General features: G+C 38.3%; 1 protein-coding gene across 4 annotated transcripts in view; it reads right to left on the bottom strand.

Annotated features, from left to right (window-relative positions):
- ylpm1 (YLP motif containing 1) overlaps positions 1–21,381 on the bottom strand; it is a 30,425-nt gene that overhangs the window by 6,080 nt on the left and 2,964 nt on the right. The window contains exons 3-22 of one of the 4 annotated variants that reach the window (XM_039598995.1): positions 20,205–20,393; positions 18,766–19,090; positions 18,579–18,669; positions 15,711–18,389; positions 15,379–15,502; positions 14,993–15,137; positions 14,815–14,904; positions 13,764–13,932; positions 13,321–13,511; positions 13,078–13,229; positions 12,927–12,989; positions 12,607–12,726; positions 12,347–12,523; positions 12,183–12,266; positions 11,978–12,061; positions 11,803–11,877; positions 2,749–2,800; positions 1,449–1,576; positions 799–982; positions 28–339 (exon numbers count right to left, since the gene is read on the bottom strand). In XM_039598995.1, coding sequence (XP_039454929.1) covers positions 836–982; positions 1,449–1,576; positions 2,749–2,800; positions 11,803–11,877; positions 11,978–12,061; positions 12,183–12,266; positions 12,347–12,523; positions 12,607–12,726; positions 12,927–12,989; positions 13,078–13,229; positions 13,321–13,511; positions 13,764–13,932; positions 14,815–14,904; positions 14,993–15,137; positions 15,379–15,502; positions 15,711–18,389; positions 18,579–18,669; positions 18,766–19,090; positions 20,205–20,393 — 5,085 coding nt within the window. In that variant the 3' untranslated portion in view covers positions 28–339; positions 799–835. Of the gene's footprint in view, positions 1–27; positions 340–798; positions 983–1,448; positions 1,577–2,748; positions 2,801–11,802; positions 11,878–11,977; positions 12,062–12,182; positions 12,267–12,346; positions 12,526–12,606; positions 12,727–12,926; positions 12,990–13,077; positions 13,230–13,320; positions 13,512–13,763; positions 13,933–14,814; positions 14,905–14,992; positions 15,138–15,378; positions 15,503–15,710; positions 18,390–18,578; positions 19,091–20,204; positions 20,394–21,381 lie in introns of those variants that run through there. The other 3 variants (XM_031731988.2, XM_031731989.2, XM_039598997.1) reach the window with 3 other exon arrangements.

The raw sequence follows: 21,381 nt of genomic DNA, 5'->3' as shown, positions 1-21,381 counted from the left end.
CCGATAAATTCAGTAAGACTCAGAAAGTTTAGATTGTGTTTTTTATTGTCTTTTTTAAAACTATGGATGGACCAAGAAACAGTGCTACAGGTATACAGTACATGAATTAGGAAGAGTATAAAACAGCAAAAAAACCAAACATAAGAATAATGATAGGATGCAAGACTAGACGTAGCAGAGAATTATAAACTACATATTGATTTGATTTATATCCAGAGAAATAAAAGCCTCTAATATCTGTAATAATGAATGTAATAAGAAACATATAACAGCTGGTGAAATCACCCTGATGAAAATTTCATCGCCAGTAAGCTTCAGCAGTTTTCACATTCTGGACACCTGCAGAAAGAAAAGCAAGATATTGGTCATTTCACGGTTAAATTTCACTCAAGTTTATTTGTTTTATGTGACAATTAGGACTGCATTAATACAGTGAAATTTCATGTATTTTAAGGCATTCTGTTAACTACTGTTAAATACAGAAGATAATACTGTTACCTGCATTCTCATATAAGTCATTCTTAATCTGTATGCTCCCAATCAAACTCAATAAGATTACTTTGGAAATGGTAAGACGAGTCTTTTTCAGGAAAATGGCTGGCTGATTGACCAAATGTTTCTCTCATTATATTTTCCAGTATTACTGATACAAAAGAAGTTCCCTCAAACTTCTTATTTGAATCATTAAAAATTCTGATTAAAATATTTTAAATTGTAGAATATTATGACTTAACAGCCACAAACATCATCTACAATTGTTCTAACAACCTGAACAATATGAATAGGAAAAATACGAACCTTTCATTGAAACCAAAAAAAGTGTAAGATTATCTTCTTAGAAATACTTGGTACGGTTGAGAGCTCTTTGCGCCAGCTGGCCACTCTCGTCTGTTATTTTCTCCCAGTCCGTTTGACCCACCACGAAACCGATAGCACGCTTTCGATCCGCATCCTTTTGCTCTTCAAGATCAGCCCATCGAACCTTTGGGGGGGGGAGGAACAAAAACAAAAAAACAAAACAAAAAAAAAAACAAACAAAAAAAAAAAAACAGGGAGAAAACCAGGGTATCATGTTATGAACAAGAAATGGGTAAATGATTTCAGATAATTCAGTAATATCTTTTAACATTCAGTATCATAGAAACTACTAGGGACACAACAACTGTGAAATAAATGCTAAAAATAACAATTTAGATTTCTATTATATATTTTTTTAATTTTTAGTGAACTGTCATTCACTGTTTAAATGTATGTTTAAACATTTAGCCAGCTCACACCTGACATAAATATACATATCAGTCTCTGACATTGATAAAGGTCATATTTGCTGATTAGCTAGCTGTTGTATCAGTACATTCTTAGAAATGGTCAGGAAAAACCAACCCTGAACTTTTGTTTTTTCTCACTAACAAACAAATGCACTCATAGATGGTCAGGTCAAATTTTACCCTCTTCTTTCCAGGTTCGGACATGCGTGTGGCATAGTCATCTGGCAGCTGTAGGTAGTCTTCGAGGCCTGCCATATGTTCGCCTTCACGCTTCCTCTTCCCGCCACTCCCCAGACCGTCCAACTTGTCTGTTTAAATTGAAGATTACCGTTCAGTTTACCTCTACTCTCCCATAAAAACAACATAAAACCTCAACAAGGTATCACTCATTTATCAAAAGAAAAAAAAAAAAAAAGTATGAGACAACTACTAATATTTGTTTTATCATTGCTCCATAAAAAGATGATCCAGGACCTGAGCTTTTTTATTCAAAGAATTAGTCTATAATGTGTCTTTTTAACTTAAAGAGAAATGACGTCTTTATTTAAAATGTAACCTTTTTTATTTTTTTAAATTTACAATCACAACGGAAACAACTTAAGGCGCTTTCCTAGTGTTCTTACAGAAACAGCAGCCCATATCTCATTCAGTAACTGACTGTTTCCTGTTGACATGCTACCAACATAAATAGCGGTTTGTACTAGATCTGATCAGCCTGGAGGTACTGTGCTGTTATTGATTATAACACCATAAGCCTCATCTAACAAAACGCCTGCCCAACTAAATGAAGAACAGCTGTACAAGTCCTATGAAACAATTGTTCTCTCTCTACAAGCATAATTCATAAACTGGTTTATGGTTGACAGTGTACTCTAATGTACTAACAAGCAAAAGATCCCCGGTTCAATGCTGGGAGGAGACAAATCCCTTTGGGGGATTAAACAAATTAAACATTAGGTAGCTACTAACTGTGGCTACCCCTCATCAATAAAGGAGCAGCCAAAAGAAGCTTTGACTCAAACTTTTTCTGAATAAATCCCTTCAGAGCACGAAAACTGTACGTTCCTAAAGAATTATAGGTAGATATGAAGCTAAAACACCCTTAAACCCCCCCCCAAACGATTGTTAAATATTTTTTTATTTGCAGTATCCCCTATATGCAGTTTTAATAATTATGAGGTTTGGCTGTTGGTTGGTCTTTAGTGGGATATAGAAACCAGTTGAAACTATGGTTGCTTTTCATCAGCAACAAAGCATTAGACCAGTAACTTGGCCAAGTCCACCAGTGACTCAATCAAAATGCAAAAGAATCACATCAATCAAACAAAGTTCACAATAGAAACAGAAAAAATAACACAAAACAAACACACACAACTTCACAGATCTCGCTACATGACACTTAAAATGCATTTTAATGATGCAGAAGGCTCTATATGACAAAGGCAAATGACTGGATCATCATTAAAAAATAAATACCTACCAAGTTTTGCCTCAGACGTGTCCATCTCCCATTTGCTTTTTGGAATGTAGCCCTATATTACATAAGGAAACACTGCAATGGTTAAACTTCTGGGTGATACAGGGGGAAAAGGGAAGGGTGGAGAAAGTGGGGAAAGGGGTTGGCTGAAAAGACAGGAAACTGGTTTATCAGAGGTTATAAGACACAAAAACAAGCACAACTGTAGGGTGAAACTGCAATACTTGGTAAAGACATACAGTAACTACTAACAATGGCATGCACAGAGTTTAATTTGTGTTATTGCAAGGTGAGACAAGAGGTAAATTATTTGATGTAAGGCATCAGGAACTTTTAAAATGAAACTGTTCAGATCATCTTCTCTAGCATGAGATTGTGAACTGTGTGTGCCATTTCATTTAAAAATTTAATGTCCGAATTTTGAGAGTCCTGAGATCATAAGGGGCATATTTAATGCATGTTTTGTCATTTTAACCGATTGCATTGCTTTGATTCCTATATCAACCGTTTTGAAGGTCCTTTACTTTTAAGCAATTTATTATCCTTTATTTATCCAGGTGAAAGTCTCATTGAGATTTAAATTCCATTTCCAAGAGAGAACTGGCCATCATGGCAGCAAAAGTTACAACAAATACAACAATAAAAACATGCGTTTTTAACCTTGACCAACCATACATATTATAAAAACACAAAGCATCAGAATCAGTTCACATATGTTGTGAATACTGCGTTTAATGATTGTATAAGGTGTTTTTTAAGTAGTTTTTCTATTTTCAAAAACAAAGTGTCAAATCCATTATATAAGTGTGAAAATCGCTCTGCAAATGAGTATGATAAAATCTGACTTATGTTTAATTCCACATGGCATATGCATGGCATCAGGAATGTAGGAATTTAACATGTGTTATTTATTGAAGACACTTGGTTGCTGGCTTGTTTGGATTCTTTATCAGAATTCACCTCTGCAAAACTTCAACAACATCAACAAATGTGTTAAAACTAATGTGTGTAACTATTTAACTGCAAAGTTACAGGGACAAAAATCAACACCAGCACTCTGGTGCAGTTTTTTTTCTCCCACAGAAAATACTGCCTGAAAACGTCAGGCTTTTCTTTTATAACTTTTCGACATCACCAACAAACATTTGCATAACGGCTTGCTGTAAGCTTTTTTTTTTTTTGCATGCCTTTAAACAAAGAATAAGCAGCAGATACTGAAATTGTAAACTTTTAAAGGAATGTTTGTTCACTCTGAAATGCTGATTGTTGGCTTCCAAACTGAAGATTTATTAACCAAAGACCCAGTAGATTATTTTACTTTTGATGGAAATGTTTCTAAAATGTTAATGCATCACGTTAGTAACAGGGTAGTCAATATGGAATGCATTACTATCAGCTTTAACTGTATGGCCACAGGCCAGAACTAAGATGTAACTGAAACAAGAAAGTGTTAATGCTACCTGACCTGAGCTGAATTTATTTATTAGTGCTGCCTTATTACACGTTAACTGTCATGTTCAAGTGGTCACAGTCCAGGTACAATTGGGAGATATGCAAAAATGCATAAAACAAAAGCAGCTAAGCAGAAATGATCTAGCTTATTCGATGGATGAGCAATTAATTCTCCAAAGGGGCCACATGTGAAACTGGGACTGATGTGGAGGGCCACACCAACAAACTGAACTCAATTCTGCTCAATATCAATTTCATCTCTTTGTAATGTTATTGGTGACGCCTTCCACAACAGTTCCATAAGCTCCATAGGATACTTTTAATGATTTTACCCATTTGTAATACACATTTTGGAAGAGTTAAACGGTGAGGTCAGTACTAATATGACCACTGAGTGCATCCCTCCTAACACCAAAGAATGTTCAATAAGTAGAAATGCAGTTGAAACCTGTTCTCAGTCTATAAACAGAGATATATACAAAAATTATAACTGAGATCTGTTTTGATTTTTAGTTGCACATTATTATTATTATTATTACCTACTGAAGTCTGAATGAATGCCATTTTAAAATGTTATTTCAAATACTGGTAAAGTACTGCTTATATTACCCTGCAGCAGTTATGAATGCTTTGTATACACTGTATGTCAGCATATACGGGAGGAAAAGAAAGGAAAAAAAACAAACAGATTTTGTGTTTTTGTGAAAATTAATCAAAAACACCAAAAACATGTTATATGCGACTGATCACCAACATCCTCAAGTATATGCACCTACTTGCAGAGTTGTACAAATCCTTCTCTTTTATTTGTTTTGCTGCATGACCCTGTTAAAAGCCCAAGTACCGTGGGTTTTTTGGAAAAGTTAAAATGCAACTGGCACATTGATGGCTTTAGGATTAGTATCATTTTAGAGGAGCCTCTTTTTAATTGAAGATTTTTTTTAACATATGCCCATCATCTCAAATATCACAGAAAAAAAAGAAAATCGCGACAAAATATACATATTCCTTTTGTTTTAAATGTGAATGTATTCCTTGTTCAACATTAAATTAGATGAAATATTTTTTAAAAAGAAAAGAAAATAGCTCAGGTATTTTTCTTCATTTGATATGATGGCATTTGAACATGTCAGCTTTCTGCAGGGTTTTTTCCAGGGGTACCCCGAAGATGATTTGGCCTTTGCCCAAAAGACAATCATCAGTTTTGTAAAGTGATTTTTTTTTTTTTTTTACATTTCTGGTTAAAGTTGAACAAATAGTAAATAAGAGGGAAATACATAAACATCTGTTGCGCAAGCTAACATAGGCACATTGCATTAACCATTTTAGTGTCAATTTGAGCTTATATGCATAGTTACTCAAAAAAAGCCTTTATGTGAACTACAAAAGACCCTGGGGCTCGATGTCTTAAGGGATTGTCAGTGTTTCCTTCTTGTTTTTTTTGTTTTTTTTTTAAGGCACACTTGCTCACATCTGTTTTTCACAGTACGTCCACAAGAGACCAATCCAACAAGAGACAGTTTGAAAATCCAAAAGTAATTCCAAACTGGACTTGAGGTTGCCCTCAATTCTAGGAATAAACTGACAACAGACGGATGAACAGGAGAAAAAATGAGCACTCAAGTTAACTGTAGCAGCTACAGTTAACTTGATGATGGCCCAAGTATCTCCAGTGATTGGAGACACACATGATAAAAAGTGTCATCAGTGAATCACAAGTAAAAAGCACTTTTGGAGTATAAGAATGAGATTAAGAACATCCATCCATTCTCTTATGCTTATCCTTTTTTCACCAACTATAGCTTTAAATACACATTAGCCTAATATTAGTTGTTGCGTGATGATCTGATGTCCTGGTTTTACTTATATAATTGACAGTGGCAGTAAGTGATGTCTTTCATAATAACAATGCTTTGCGGCTGTTGTATAATGGTTGTGTACTTTGGGTATGCTTGATATCAGAACACTGTTGGCTTTGCCAATGTGTGAGTCATTGCAGGTAAGGTGTGGGCTTTCTGTGGAATATTGTACATCTGGCTTTCCTATGAGCCAGTACCCAGCCTCTGTAATGTGTGTCGAGTACATTTTATTTATGTTTTGCTAGATGACTATCCTTTCATAGCAAATTGTATTTGTATGATTGAAACTGTATTTTTATGGCTTATTTTAAGGAAAACTAAATTTCAAATACCATTCATACAAAAAAGTTTTGGTGCTCAGGGTGGTATCCACACTTCACACACATAAATCCTAAAAGCTCCCCCAACTTGGACTAAATTCTATCAAGAGGACCACTGTCCCCTGCATCTCAAGTTGCTTGAGAAAAAGAACAAAATTATACTCAACATGGAGACTAGATGAGTCAGAATTTTGTATACTTCACTTTAGACAGGTGAGCTGTCACACAGTTTGATATCTAAGCAGTCTGTTACATTTGATTAAATACATTAGCTACATCTTCTGTACTAACATCTCAATATAGAATTTAAGAATAAAATCTAAATTCAATATGTTAGTTGTACATAGTACATAATGTACCAAAAACACTGAGCAGAATGAAGTGTAAAGTGCAGAAAAGTTAAAATGTGCACATGGGGTCTTAGGAGGTTAAGTAAAACAATTAAAAATGTTTTGTTCATTTCAAATTAACTCTGAAGTTTAGATGTCTCACCTCCAAGTATTTATCAACAAAAATGTAAAGAACTTAATTTTACAGTGACAGCTCTGATAATCAAACAAACATGGCGGCCCTTCAAAGTGACCCAATTTGATTCAATGTCAGAGCAGTTTGAGACCTGCAGTTTACATGGACTGTTAATCTCAGTTTGTCAAAACAGCAAAAAAAGATAACACACAAGTTTTGTGTGGGACTGCAGGACTGAAGTGGTCAAAACAGCCTTACACATTAGTGTTTTTTTCTGTTTGTCCTATGACAGACTGCGCATTTCTGCACAATCCATATTTTTATCTTTTAATCTCATAAATAATAGACCATACTCCAACAGGTATTTGTCAGATACATCAATGACCTGGTGGTTTAAGTACCAAACAATATTTAAATAAATAAGAACAAAAATAACTTTGAATAAAAATAATATTTTGTAAAATGACATAGTCCTATATAACATTGGATTATTTTAACTTGGTGCGCACATGCTAGCATTACAACAACCGCAATAGTGTCTGTTACTTTAATATTTTAGAATTTAAGGGATATTTAGAATGTCTTTTCTTTATTCATTTAGTTATTTACATAAAGTAAAATCATCTCAGTGTCAATAAAATGAAGCCATATGCAAAAAAAAAAATTGTCACGTTTATAATTATGACATACGCAGATAAAGGAGAAAACACCTGCATAAAAATGGTCTGCACTGTAAAATTTTAAATATGTAATCACAATACATATTAACTAATATTAACAATTTAGCAGGATAAATCTCTCATCATTCATTTCATAAAACTACTACAAGCCATAAAAAGTACAAACAGGGTAAATAATAAAACAAAAACCACTAAACAAAAGATTTTAAAAAATAGTTTGGAATGAAAAAATCCACCCAAGCCTGCAAACTGCTTTAACACCACAAATGTTAACTAATGTCTCAGTTAACAACCTGGGACAGGAGCTCATCTTTATATTATAATGAAAGAAATATAAAAATTTATTAAGATATTTTTATGTAGTTATTAATATTGACTGTTTTTAGTGTTGTTGAATGAGCCATTTCCTACTCCAAGCAGGATAGGTTTAGTTGGGAACTTTATCATGCCTTTTAAAAGAGATTTAACTAAAGTCAGTCTTTTTATCCAAGACTGCCCGTGCTACTTCAGAAAAACCAGCATGAGAGAATACACTTGCGGTCCGGACCTAAATCCAGACCCATTACTAAACTGATGGACTGTTTCTATTTTACTCTGTGCAGCTTTTCTTGTACTTATGTTAAGGCTATTTTAAGCTGCACATCCTTTTCCTTTGTCTTTATAGCAGTCAGTTTATATGCACAGAAAAACAGACGCGTGCTTTCTAATTCATCCCAGGTGATGCTACTTAGCCAAGCAAACTGTTTATTCAAAGCGTGTGCGAAAACAGGAAACTCTGCAAGGAGACGAGATGTATATGTCTTAAGAAGTAAGTCAGAGTACTAGACTAAGAAAAGAGGGGTTGAAGCTGAGAGGTGAAATGTATTCAAGAAAAAAGAAGAAAAGAGGAAATGCAACTATAATTTTTTCAAAAGCTCTATTTTTTACATTTATGACTGTAAACCTTATTTTACTTGAAATGAGAAAAGAACATTTTACTATTATTTCATTACTAAAATTCCCTCCAGCTCATTGTGAGAATTAATATATGATGTTTAATATAACAAACATATATAAAGATTGTTGATTTGTACTTTTTGTTATATTTAAAGAGATTTTCTCAACTGGACCTCCTTAAATGTTAATTATATACCTCTGCACTAAATGAACAAAAGAATTAGGCCACAACTTATGCTGGGCTTACACTGTGCGATTTTTGGCCCATTTTGAGCCGATTTTTGAGTCGTGCGACCGTTTTGGTGATCGGCCCGAGTTTGGCCTTCATCGTGCGTCGTTCATCGTGTAGTATACGTGGGGTAACGAGAAGCGATTAACACCTCACGACCAGCTCCCGATCATCAATCGCTTGGTCGGGAGGGTGTCACCGCAGCCGCTCACAGTGCGCACGCGCAAACACATAAATGTCGGTGAAAAGACGGAGCAGCACGGCTGTGTAGCGTGTGATCTGGACCAGTGTTGGTCAAGTTACTTGAAAAAAGTAATCAGTTACTAATTACTGATTACTTCCCCAAAAAAGTAATCCCGTTACTTTACTGATTACTTATTTTCAAAAGTAATTAATTACTTAGTTACTTAGTTACTTAGTTACTTTTTAAAAACACAATTTACAACCTGAATAGGTAATAAAGCAATAGATCTTTCAGCCCAATTCTACTTTTTCTGCATAATCCATCATACAAAATGTAATCAAATGGAAACGTCTCTTTTTAAAACTTGTTTTATTAGTTTTAATCTTTTAACTTAAATTATATGCAACATTCTCTGACTGGAAGAAATTTGTTTAACATTTAAACTTATTTTCTGCACATTCCAGCACATAAAATTAAATATTTTTTTGTGTTTACACTCACTCTTTCAAATAGATGCAAGTAAAACACAGCAGAAAATAAATAAAGTCAAAGACTAGTTGCTCTATTTTCACCTGTAAAGCAGGAGGTTTAGGCGGAGGTTTGCCCTGGTGCAGGTGTGCCGCAGCGGTCAGTTGAAGACTCCGCGAGTTTCTCTGTGAATTTCCCATTACAGTCGTAGCGCATTCGGTGCTTGCTTGGAAGTTTAGGGGGGTTTTTTCGCTGTAAAAAGAAGTTTTCTTCCCACGCACAACGGACACTAATGTTTTTGTCACTTTTTATGGAATCAAACTCAAAATAAGGTCAGTACTTCCACACTTTAAACGCTGCATGCTCATGCTTTCTCCCGCACTCGATATATTATCCATTGTTGATCTGCAGACAGCTGTTGTCACGAACGTCGCACTCGCCACGCCACTGTCATGAGACATTCTCGCTTAAAAAACTCACGGTTTTAGTAACGCAGTAACGCAGCGTTCCTACGGGAGGGTAACGGTAATCTAATTACCGTTTTTGCAATGGTAATCCCTTACATTACTCGTTACTTGAAAAAAGTAATCGGATTACAGTAACGCGTTACAAGTAACGCGTTACTGCCCATCTCTGATCTGGACACAAGCGATGGAGGCACTTGTAGGACTTTGGAAAGCTCATCCAAGCCTTTTCGATGTGGCCTCACAAAATTATCACGACCACAACAACCGTGAAAATAGTTGGATTTACATTGCTGCTCAATCACAGCTGCCTGATCAATGTTTTTCATTAGCACTTTAGCAAAGTTGATGGTGGTGATGTGCGTGTCTGTGTGAGTGAGAGACAGAGAGGCAGAGCAAGCGACAGATTTTCTGTTATAACCTTAATTTTTATGGACGCACAGTGTGAGCACTCAGGTCGCATCAGAGCATCGGGCCGTATAGTGTGAGACCCTGCATCGTGACCTATGAACTTGTAACCCCTGCGAGTCAATCGTACAGTTTGAGCAGGAGCTGAATCGCGCGACTGAAAAGAAAAAAAAAAATCGCACAATGTCTGCCCAGCTTTACTGAATAATGCTATGGGTTGTTTTTCTTTCTCTCTCAGTGAGGGAAAACTTAATGCTGTATCTTACCAAGCTATTTTGGACAATTCTCTGCCTCCATCTTTGTGGTAGTAGTTAGGAGGAATGCCCTTTTCTGTTTCGCCATGAGCATGCCCAGGAATGCTCTCGTGAAACATCAGTGCTCAACCTCACAAATGCTCTTCCAGAAGAGTGGAAGCTGTTACAGATCCAAAGGGAAGACCAATTTTGAATGGAATGCCATAAAATCTGCAGCAGGTCTAATATATATAGGTGGCCCAATATTTTTGTCAATATAGATTAGATTAGATAAAACTTTATTAATCCCTTGGGTGGGTTCCTCCGGGAAATTCAGTTATTTATTTATTTAAGATTAAATAAAACTTTATTAACCATCAAATATAGTGTATATTTTAAGAATGTGTTGCTCCCAGGATGTTTTATGAATATTAGAACAAACCAGAAACAAAACATATGAGTTTTAATTTAATAAATTGAGAGTTTAACTTGAAACTGGTTTACTGAATTTTTATTAATGAGTTCATAAACTTTTTCCCAGCAGTCCAATGTGGGAACAAGCCACTGAATTTGATATTGTATGAAACACGTTTGGAAACTTTTAGACTTTGGTTTTTTATGTGGTATATCTTTAAAGGCTTCATCAAACAGTGAAGAGAAAGTTTCATTTTACCCTTTTAAATAGAAAAAAAAAGAAAAAAAAAAGTCCATCACTCAAATTTGCCCGGGTTAGAAAATCTTTACAGCTGTGAGTCAATCAGTTACCTCCTTTTAAAATATAACTCAACTGCACTGCATGTCAAAAGGCATTGTTGACCTCGGGTGCAAAATTTGGCAGAAAAATTAATGTCAATTCTTTCTCGGAAAATGTTCAACTTTGTAGTAACGGCATACAAAATAAAAGCGAGTGGTAAGGAGTAAAAACATTTTGCACAATGAGAATTTTTTATAGGGTTGTGTTACATTGTGATTTGTCTAGATAAAAGTGTGCCTTAAAAATAAAAGGAAACCAAAACTGAGCAACTGGTTCTGGTTTCACCAGAATCATGACAGTCTTGGTACTATTTTCCCTGCTCTTCTCTGTCTGAGCTTCACTGTAAATTTTCTAATTGCTACATAAACACAAAAGAGCACGAGCCTAATTATTTTGAATGAACCTGACAGTTTCCATGAATTTCACCTGTTTTGCTTTTCATTTGAGACATAAAACTCACCTTGTTGAAACAAGAAGTGGTGAGATAACACTAATGACTTGTGTAAAAATTACTGGATAAGCCTTGTATGGAAGATGGGAAAAAAAAATAGTGGATATGAATCTAAGAACTACGCATTTATGAAGTGAAGTTTTTCATGTCCTACCAGATCACTCTCTTCTTCCTCTTCTCTCTTGGGTTCCTTGGGCTCGTCATCGGGATTGAAGTCTTCCATTTCAACCTAAAAAAAAAAAAAAAATACAACAAGCACATGTTGGTTATCTTAATTAGCAACAAAGAAGTGTAATTTTCTGATTTTTGTCAAGACTGAAAAATTTCACCTCCTCTATAGCAGCATCCTGCAGCAGGGACCGGACATCCAAGCGCACCATGTGACGTGGTGAAGGCTCCCAGTTATTAGACATCTGTACACAGAATGTATCATTGAGAAGTGTACGCTGCATCTATAAGTTTAGTAGACATTACCCTTTTTGCAGTCCAAACAAATATCTCTGTATTTGAGATCAGCTAAGTGATCTTATAGACCTTCATTATATCCTTAAGCGTGCGCCCATGGACATTCCGCTTTGCACAAGTCTGAGTGTCTGCAGTGATTTCAGCCAAATACACCTTGAAACGAGAGAAACAAATCCTTTTTAGCACAGGGCAGACTGGAGTGTTTTTCTGGCTCTCTCATTAATATAACTCACCTCAAAGCCTTTAGTTTTAGCTGCACTCCAGAACTGATCAAAATGTTTAACCCTGTCATTAATAGTGTCTAAAATAATGAAGGGAAAAAAGCCATCATCCAAGGTTTTCTTAAACGTTTTAAGCATGCTGCTCCGGTAAGTATCCTCCATCTCCGGCTCATACTCGTACTCCATAACCTGCAAGACAGGTTTTTCTGCATTACATCGTGCATGTATTTTGCTTTAGTGCATGTTCTATGCAATTCATCTGTCAGACTTACCTTTTTTTTGACCCTCTTCCCAGTGTCTGGGTCCTTCTCAACTTTCTCAACCTCTGTCATGAAATAATCATCTAAAACCAGAACTCGGGGAGGTGCACCGCCACATTCAACCTCTTTGTCCTTAACATTGTCGACAAGACAGAAAAGAGTATTTAAGATTTTGTGTTGTTACAAAAGAGCATTTATTATGTTGAAACCTAATGACACATAAAGACAGCCTATAAGTAAGGGCTCTACTGTTTGTGCACTTATTATAAAAGTTCATTTAGCTTACAATCAAATTACATAACCCTATAATTTGCTAGAAGGACTCGACTCACCCGTATGAGCTTTGCAACATGGGTTTTTCCACTTCCTGGAAGCCCCCTCATGATTATGACAATCTGTTAAAACAGAGAACTTCAATGAGTGCTGCTCATTTAAAGAGTGGGGTATCGATGCATGAATTAAGACCGCAGTGGTAGTTGGTACCCTTTCAGGGCGAGACAATCTGCCAGGTAGTTTAAGGATATCGTCGATATTCTTGATTTCCGGCTTCTTCTCGACACGTGGGGGAGGTTGTGGAGGTGGGATTGGTGGTGCAGTGGGGGGCCCTCTGTCATCTGGATAACTTCTTCTGTCCACTACAGGATAAAAAAAAAATCTCAAGCTTAGATTTTTTTATTTCATATTTACTTTACCAATTTACCGTGATTTACCTCATGTTCAACTTACTGTAAGGTGATGGGCTATGGCTGTAACGTTCAGGCCCAGTACGCTCAAGTGTAGCACGCTCATATGGAGGTCTATCATAACCTGGCCTCCCATAATGTTCATCTGGATCACGGCTGCCACTTCGGTCCCTATCTCGAATATCCCGGTCCCTCTCCCTGTATCCGGAGCGTAGAGAAGATGCCAGTGGAGATCTACAGAGAATGGGGGCATTATAAGTTTCATTTCATCAACAGAACTTCACATTTCAGACTAGCACAAAGGCACAGTGGAGACTTATCACAGTGTATGACACAATGTGATATAGTACCTTTCATCATTCATGGCCTGAGTGCTTGAATCAAAAATACAGACAAATAAAAAACAATATTATATATATAAAGAAGCAGCACACTACTCCATAGGTAGGAAAAAATGCTGTCAGTAACAGTGAAGAAACTTCTTACCTGTCATCTCTCTCTCTCAGGGGGTAGCGCTCCCTGTCAAATCTTTCTCTTTCATATTCTGGCTTCTCTCTGTACAATTCCCTCTCTCTGCTGTACTCCCGGCGGTCCATGTAAGGGTCTGATCGTCTTTCGTAATATGGGTCTCTGCCGTAAGGATCTCTGAGTGGTTCTAGGAGAATCAAGTAGTTAATAACCATGTATTACAAAAAAAAACTTTATATATATACGTAAAATATAATAAGGCTTGGACAACGATGTTAGTGACTGATGATAGACAAAGTGCAGGATTTTAGTTAACTTCTCTATTGATGCATGACACATGTGAATAGCAGCCAGCTGGCTTGTTTCTACTACTGTTCGTGCATAAAAACATTATATTTTACAAAACACTATATTTCAAATCATTTGAATAAAATCACAAGCTCTGGCTGGTGTTTAGCTACACATTTTAGATGGTCGGAACACTGCTTCCATTGTGTCCATGATCATTTACTCTAGAGGAGGGTGTAAAACTTTGTGAAAGGAGTGTGGTATGAGTCAAAGAGACGGTGAAGCTCACTTCTGTCCAATGACAGCGACACTGGATATACCGAACTTTTCTGTTGGTAAGCACTGCCGTTTTTGCAGCTGTAAGATGCTGTTAGCCAGCGTTACTAAAGGTTTCTTTGAAGTGGATTTAATGTTGTTAACAGCTCGCACACTGACAATGTGAGAATCGAATCAACCTGTTTTTTTTAGAGGGAAAGCCTGATTTTTAGGACACACAAGCCTGACATTAGCTGCCATAATGTTTGCTTGAAATCAGCTTTTGTTGTTTAGCATGCACCAAAGCTTATGCCTATGGTGGAAGTGAGAAATAAATCATCATTTTGTATGTTTTTCTCAGAATTTTTTTGCTGCTGAATTCTTTGTGTTTCAGTCACACAGGATTAGTGGATCCTGATTGGTGACCCATCCTGCCAGCAATTCTCTGTTGTCCCATGTTGGGACAAAAGGAAAATTAGACTATTGAGTAAATCGCCCAACCTCACATTATACAACTGAAACCTACCCTTTTCATAGCCCCGGTCTGATGACACTGGGTCAGGCCTCAACACAATCCTCTCACCATAAGAGATCCGCTCAACCGTGGCTCCAGGTTCTAAAATATCAAGTGCTCATCAGGATAAAGCCAAAACATCATTTGGAAATACAAAAAAAAAAAAAAAGGTACTACACGCTGCTCATACCATGACCATGACCATAATCAACCGTCTTTGGAATAACCGGCACTGCAGGTGCAGTAGGGAATGACGACTGATAATGTGTGGCAGTAGATTTTATATCCAGAGGCACAGATTCAGCTGCAGTTGTCTGAGTTGTTGCAGTCATACCCTGGGAACATATTTGATATTAGAATGATCTAATAGTAAAATTAAAAGAAAATGGAGGAAAATTTTTTTTATATATTATATTGTATTTTATGAGAAAAGAGAAAACAAGGAATAAAATATCTAAATAGATGAAAACAAAACAGATGGGATTTGAATCAACATAATCAATTATCTTGGTCTTTTTACATCAATGTAGTCACACCAAGTAGACGAAAATAATAAAGCTGATCATTTTTATTTACCTTCAGAACATTCCTGACTTCTGGTGGAATCTCTAAACCAAGAAGACCAGCAGGCAGATCTGGCAGAACATCAGTTTGTGCAGGCTTGGATTCACTACCAGAGGTTTTACCCTCCTGCAATTCCCTGTGGACCCGAAAAGAATTATTAAGTTAAAACAGATGATTTAACCATGAATTAAAACAGAAATGAATGTGTGAAATTATGGAGCTTCAACAAAAAAACAAAGAAAATACATTTTTTTTTTGAACCTAAGAAAATAAAATAATTGTAAATCACATGGCTAGATGCTGGTTTTTGTTTGCCTAATCAATGGTAAATGTTTAGAAATTACCTTATTAGTTTAAGCTCTTGAGCAGCTTTCAAGATGATCTCATGTTGGCGTTGGGAAAGGGCAAGTACATTTGCTCCACTGGCTGCTTCAACTGAACTCTCAGGCAGGTTTGTGACAGGTGCAGCTGCAGGTGGAGGTATATGCAAAGGAATTTCTTCTCTTTGTTCCTCATAGCGAGGTCTACGATCTTCATAGTCTATTGGATACCCTCTCTCTGGCAGTGGAGGACGCCTGGAAGGCCTATCCCACTCTGAAGGAGGTGGGTAAGGTGGTTCATCCTTCCGGTAAGGTGGCTCGTCCCTGTATTCACGAATTCTGAGTTCTCCTCTCCCCCGCTCAAGTTCATCATATTGATATGGGTGACCTCTTTCTCTTTCCTCTTGCCAGTGGGGTTCTCTGAATGGCTCTGATGGTGCCTTGCGGGGGGGATAGTCCCTCTCTGGGAGAGCATGTTCTCTGTCCCACTCAGACTCATGATACCTGGCATCACGACGACAGTCATCAGGAAGATAGTCTGGTGGTGGCCGACGGCGATACCCATCTTCCCCATGATCATAATCTACAGCATAACCCTCTTTATAACCTTCTTCATAATCCTCATGTGTTGGACCTGGCCGCCACATGCCCCTTCCTATTCCCCGACCCATCGGTCTCCTCCTCAGTCCTTCCCTATCTAGTATCTCATGTGGAGGTGGTGGAGGACCTCTGCCAGGTGCTGGCTGCCAATCTAATTCTCCCTCCGTTCCCTCATCGTACATTGGCTCCTCCAAATGATCTATCATTTCATGAGGTGATGGTGGCACACGACGCCTGCCTCGTCCTACGTCAGGATGCATCGCATGGCTAGGGGGTTCATGTCCATGGTACATGGGATGCCTTGATGGGTCCATATTGGAATCATCAGATTCCATTCCATGGCCTAATGGCTCGTGATCTATTGGCCCATGTGGTGGGAAAGGGGGGCGGCCTCGTCCTTGAAGCATGAAACCAGGGTGACCACGTGGGGGACGACCCCGACCAGGAGGAAATGGAGGTCTCATGCCTCTCATTGGTGGTCTCCTTTCAATCCAGTAAGGGTCTTCATCCTCTAAGTACTCATTTGATTCAGCTTCTTCCCAGTGTCTGTCCACTGGTTCTTCCCTTCCCATAGGTGGTCCTCCTCTTCCCATGGGTAATCCTCTTCCCATAGGTGGACCTCCTCTGGCCATAGGTGGACCTCCTCTGGCCATGGGTGGTCCACCTCTACCCATTGGTGGCCCACCTCTACCCATTGGTGGCCCACCTCTGCCCATTGGTGGCCCTCCCCTAACCATTGGTGGCCCTCCCCTAACCATTGGTGGCCCTCCCCTAGCCATTGGTGGTCCTCCCCTAGCCATTGGTGGTCCTCCTCGACCCATAGGAGGACCTCCCCGACCCATAGGGGGTCCACCTCTTCCCATGGGAAGACCACCTCTTCCCATGGGAAGACCACCTCTAGGCATTGGGGGCCTTCCTCTCATCATTGGAGGCCCACCTCTCCCCATGTGGGGTCCTCCTATTGGCTCTTGATAATACTCTTCCTCTGTGAAATGATGTTCTTCTGGCATCCACATTTCTTCTGGGGGCATTTCTGATTCCTCACCACCAAACTGTTCATGTGAAGGATCTTGCCAATAGTAGTTTTCTTGTTCTTCTTGCATACCCACATTTTCTTCAGGGGGCATGTAATCATAAGGCATTTCTCCCATCTCTTCCCCAATTGGTACAGTGTTTGGTCCCTTAAACTCTCCACTGCTCCTCTGCCCACGTCCACGTCCGCGCACCTGGCTAGGCACTGGGGGCTGGCCTCGTCCCCGACCAGGGGGAGGTTTTGGAGGATCTAGTTTTGACTGCTTTTGTGGCTCTGGTTGGACTCCGGAGGACTTTGGAATCTGTGGTGGTTTGCTGCTTCCCAGTGGTCCATCTGGTTTGTGTGAATTTTGTGTTGTAGTGTTTGATGTAACAGCAGAACTAGTATTTACAGATGGCTTACTGTTAACAGGTTCAGGTTTTTCACCTTTGTCCAAAGTAACACTGCCATTTGAATTCTCAGGTTTTGTATCTGTTTGTAATGTCTGAGGAATTGGGTCACTTTGGACAAAAAAACCCTCAGTTGAAAGTAAGTTGTCATCTGTCATATCTTCAGAAGCGCTCTTATCAACCGATTTCAATTTATCTTTTTCATTTTCAGATAGCGGCTTATCAGACGATTTTTCTGGAGTCTTAGAATCTGGAGTTGGAGGTTGCGGAGTGACTGGTTCCACCTTAGGCAGCATTCCTTGCTGCTGTTTGTCTTGAAGCTTTGGTGGACATTCAAGACGAGGCGAAGGACCAGTGAGCCTTGTGGAATCAAACCTAGGTGGCTGCCCAAATCGAGGTTGATCAAATCTGGGCGGTCCATCAAACCGTTGCCGTTGTTGATCAAATCTAGGTGGACCATCAAAACGGTGCCTCGGTTGGTCAAATCGAGGGGGACCATCAAAACGGTTCTGTGGTTGGTCAAACCTTGGAGGACCATCAAAGCGTTGTTGCGGGTGGTCAAATCTTGGAGGCCCATCAAATCGCTGTTGCGGTTGGTCAAACCTTGGGGGTCCATCAAATCGCTGATGTGGCTGGTCAAACCTTGGAGGTCCATCAAATTGCTGCTGTGGTTTTTCAAATCTGGGGTTAAAATAACAAAACAAAAACAAAAATGTAATTAAAAAATTACCCCATTTAAACAAAAACAATAATTATAATTAAATATGAAACAATTTTATATAAAGATGTGCTTTTAAAAGATAAATATAACCAAATGTCTAATTGAGCAAAACATAGTAACACACAGTAATAAAATCAATTACAACTTACCGTGGACCCCTGACATTGTTGAAACTTGGTGGCTGGACAACTGGGGGAACTGGGGCTTGGACTCCTATGCCACTAGGGGCACTTCCTCGAACTGAGGGCACAGCAGGTGATTCTGAATGTGTTACAAAACCAGTAGGCTGTGGACCTTGAAGTCTTGGACCAACAGTAACGGGGGTCTGCTGCATACCTGGGTTTACTGACTGCTGCAAAGGCATGTCTTGTACAGGGTACTGGCCATACTGTCCCATCATTCCACTATTATACTGGCTTGACGCAAACGGTACCATGGCAGTGAGAGTAGCCACTCTTTCCTGTAGGTGGGCATTTGTTGCATTCATCTGCTCCTTCCACTGTTTCCACTGATGCTCATAATCCTGCAGTTGGTCTTTATGAGGATAGTTCTGGAATTGCTCATACCACAGGGTGAAAGAGTGATTCCAGTCTTGGAATAGAGGTGTAAACTGTTGCTGTTGCATTTCATAGTGCCTCAGCTGCATTTCTGCAGACATTGACTGCAAAAGAGAATTTCATTGATTATTTATTGCTTAATTTTACATGCAGATAGTTCCACATAGACACTGGATAATAGCAAAATTTGGCATTACAAGTATTTAGAAAAACACATTTGGGTTTGTACCCAAATTGAATGAAGGGTTTAGGGTTTTGCTTTTTAATAGGAAATACATTCTTTTTAGGAACCAAAGTAATTGGGTGAATGATTCAAAAGATATTTTATGGACAGAATTGAGCTATTCTTTAATTCTAAACTAATTAAGAAAGTAAAAGGTTGGTGTGAAAGCACAACATAATCTAACAAACTATTAATGAAAACAGATCATCCTTAGGCTGCAAATATAAAACAAATCCCATGTGATATGCAGTAAGCATTAGTAGCAAGTTTTTACGCTGCTCTGCAAGTCAACAAGTCTTCACTACAGACAACAAAAGTGGATGATAACACATGAGCTTTTCCGTGGTGAAGACAAAAAGCAAACTATCCACAAAAAACAGCCAAGTGTAGCACACTCTGCAACAGGTAAGCATATCATTTTACAAGTCACCAAGAGAAGACTTTGTAACAGTAAATACAGAAGGCTTAACATCAGGCACAAACTATTCATCAGCCTTAAAATGGAGAATGGCTGAACTTGCCAAAAAACAAAAAGCCAGACAGAATACAGAATGATCACCAGAAAGCACAAAGAAAGCTGGGACCAGCTCATGATTCAAAGCATAACATCACCTATCAAACACAGTCAAAGCAATATGATACATGGGCATGCTTCACTATATGTTTAGGGATGATGTGACAGTCGAATCCCATTGACTTCAGACATGTATAAGGATATGCTGTGCGCTCATATTAAGCCAACTGTAACAAAGCTGTTGAACCCCAAGAGTTTTCCCACAATACCATCTCTAGAGTTTAAAGAGAATGGTCCAAAAGTGCATAGGAGGAATCATGGAAGCTGTGTCACTGTTTAAATATTTCCAGATGCAACGGTACATACAGTAATAACAAAGTAATTACAACTGTACATAGGTTATAAGAAAGTAATTACTCAGACATTACACATGAAACTGAAAACTTGTTGGTCATCAAGATGCCATTGGGCATTTACCTACCTGTAGGTTTGCAGGCTGTTGAATGAGGCGTTGGTATTGCTCCAGAATCTGCTGAAGCTTCTCATGTTGTTGCATGAGAGCCTGATATTGTAAACCGGCTCTCTGCTGTTGAACCTGTTGCCAGTGTGCTGCTGCAGCCTGTAACTGCTGAAGGCGAGCAGCTTCCTCTGGGTCTTTTGGTACTTCAGGCTTTAAACAGAAACAAGGAAAAATTATAGCACAATATATCACTGTAAATCACAAAGAATTTTTCTTAAAAAAAAAAGAAAAAAAAAAGGTGTATGCAGCTTGTAATGAAGGGAAGGAAATTACTTTACGATGAATGCAAGACACTACTGAGAACAAAAAGCATTTTAGGTAAGAGTGCCTTAAAATACTGCTCATATTGCTTAAATATTGGACATGGGATGAGTACTATAACTGGGGAAGAGCCATTACAAACACTATTACAATTACAATGGGAAGGATGAATGAAAGTGGTTGATTCCTGCACACTTAAGCCACTTAATTCATATTATGGCAGTTAACACAAACACTGGGATAAAGTACACTGACCCGCTACTTCATTAGGTATGCCTGTTTACCTGGTTGTTAATGCAAATTTCTAATTAGCAACTAAATGGCAGCAACTATGTATTTCAGTATGAGGTCATGGTCCAGACGACCTGCTGAAGTTTGAACTGAGCATCAGAGTGCGGACGAAAGGTGATTTAACTGACTCTAAATCATGCATGGTGTTGGTGCCTGATGGCTGTTCCAAGTATTTCAGAAACTTCTGTTCTATTTGGATTTTATTTTTTCTAGGGTTTGCAGAGAATGGTCCAAAAAAGAAATTATCTAGTAAGGGATAGTTTTCTTCAAGGTCCCTTGTTGATGCCAGAGGAAAAAGGGTAATGGTCTGATTGCTTCAAGCCAATAAGAAGGGAACAGTAACTTAAATAACTACTTATTCTTCCAAGATATGCAGATGAGCATCTCTGAATGCACAACACTTTTAGGCAGATACACTATGGAAGCATAAGACATGACAACAAGTTCACTGTACTCAAATGACCTCGACGCTCACCAAATCTCAATCCAATAAAGAACCTTTGGGATGTGGTAGAATGGGAAATTCCCAACAAGGATGTGCAGCCACCAAATCTGCAGCATCTGTATGATCCCATCATGTCTATAT

This window comes from Oreochromis aureus, linkage group 15, assembly GCF_013358895.1.
Source record: "Oreochromis aureus strain Israel breed Guangdong linkage group 15, ZZ_aureus, whole genome shotgun sequence".
NCBI classification, from domain to species: domain Eukaryota; kingdom Metazoa; phylum Chordata; class Actinopteri; order Cichliformes; family Cichlidae; genus Oreochromis; species Oreochromis aureus.
The sequence above is the reverse complement of the archived record's forward strand: the minus strand, read 5'-3'. Positions and strand labels throughout refer to the sequence as shown.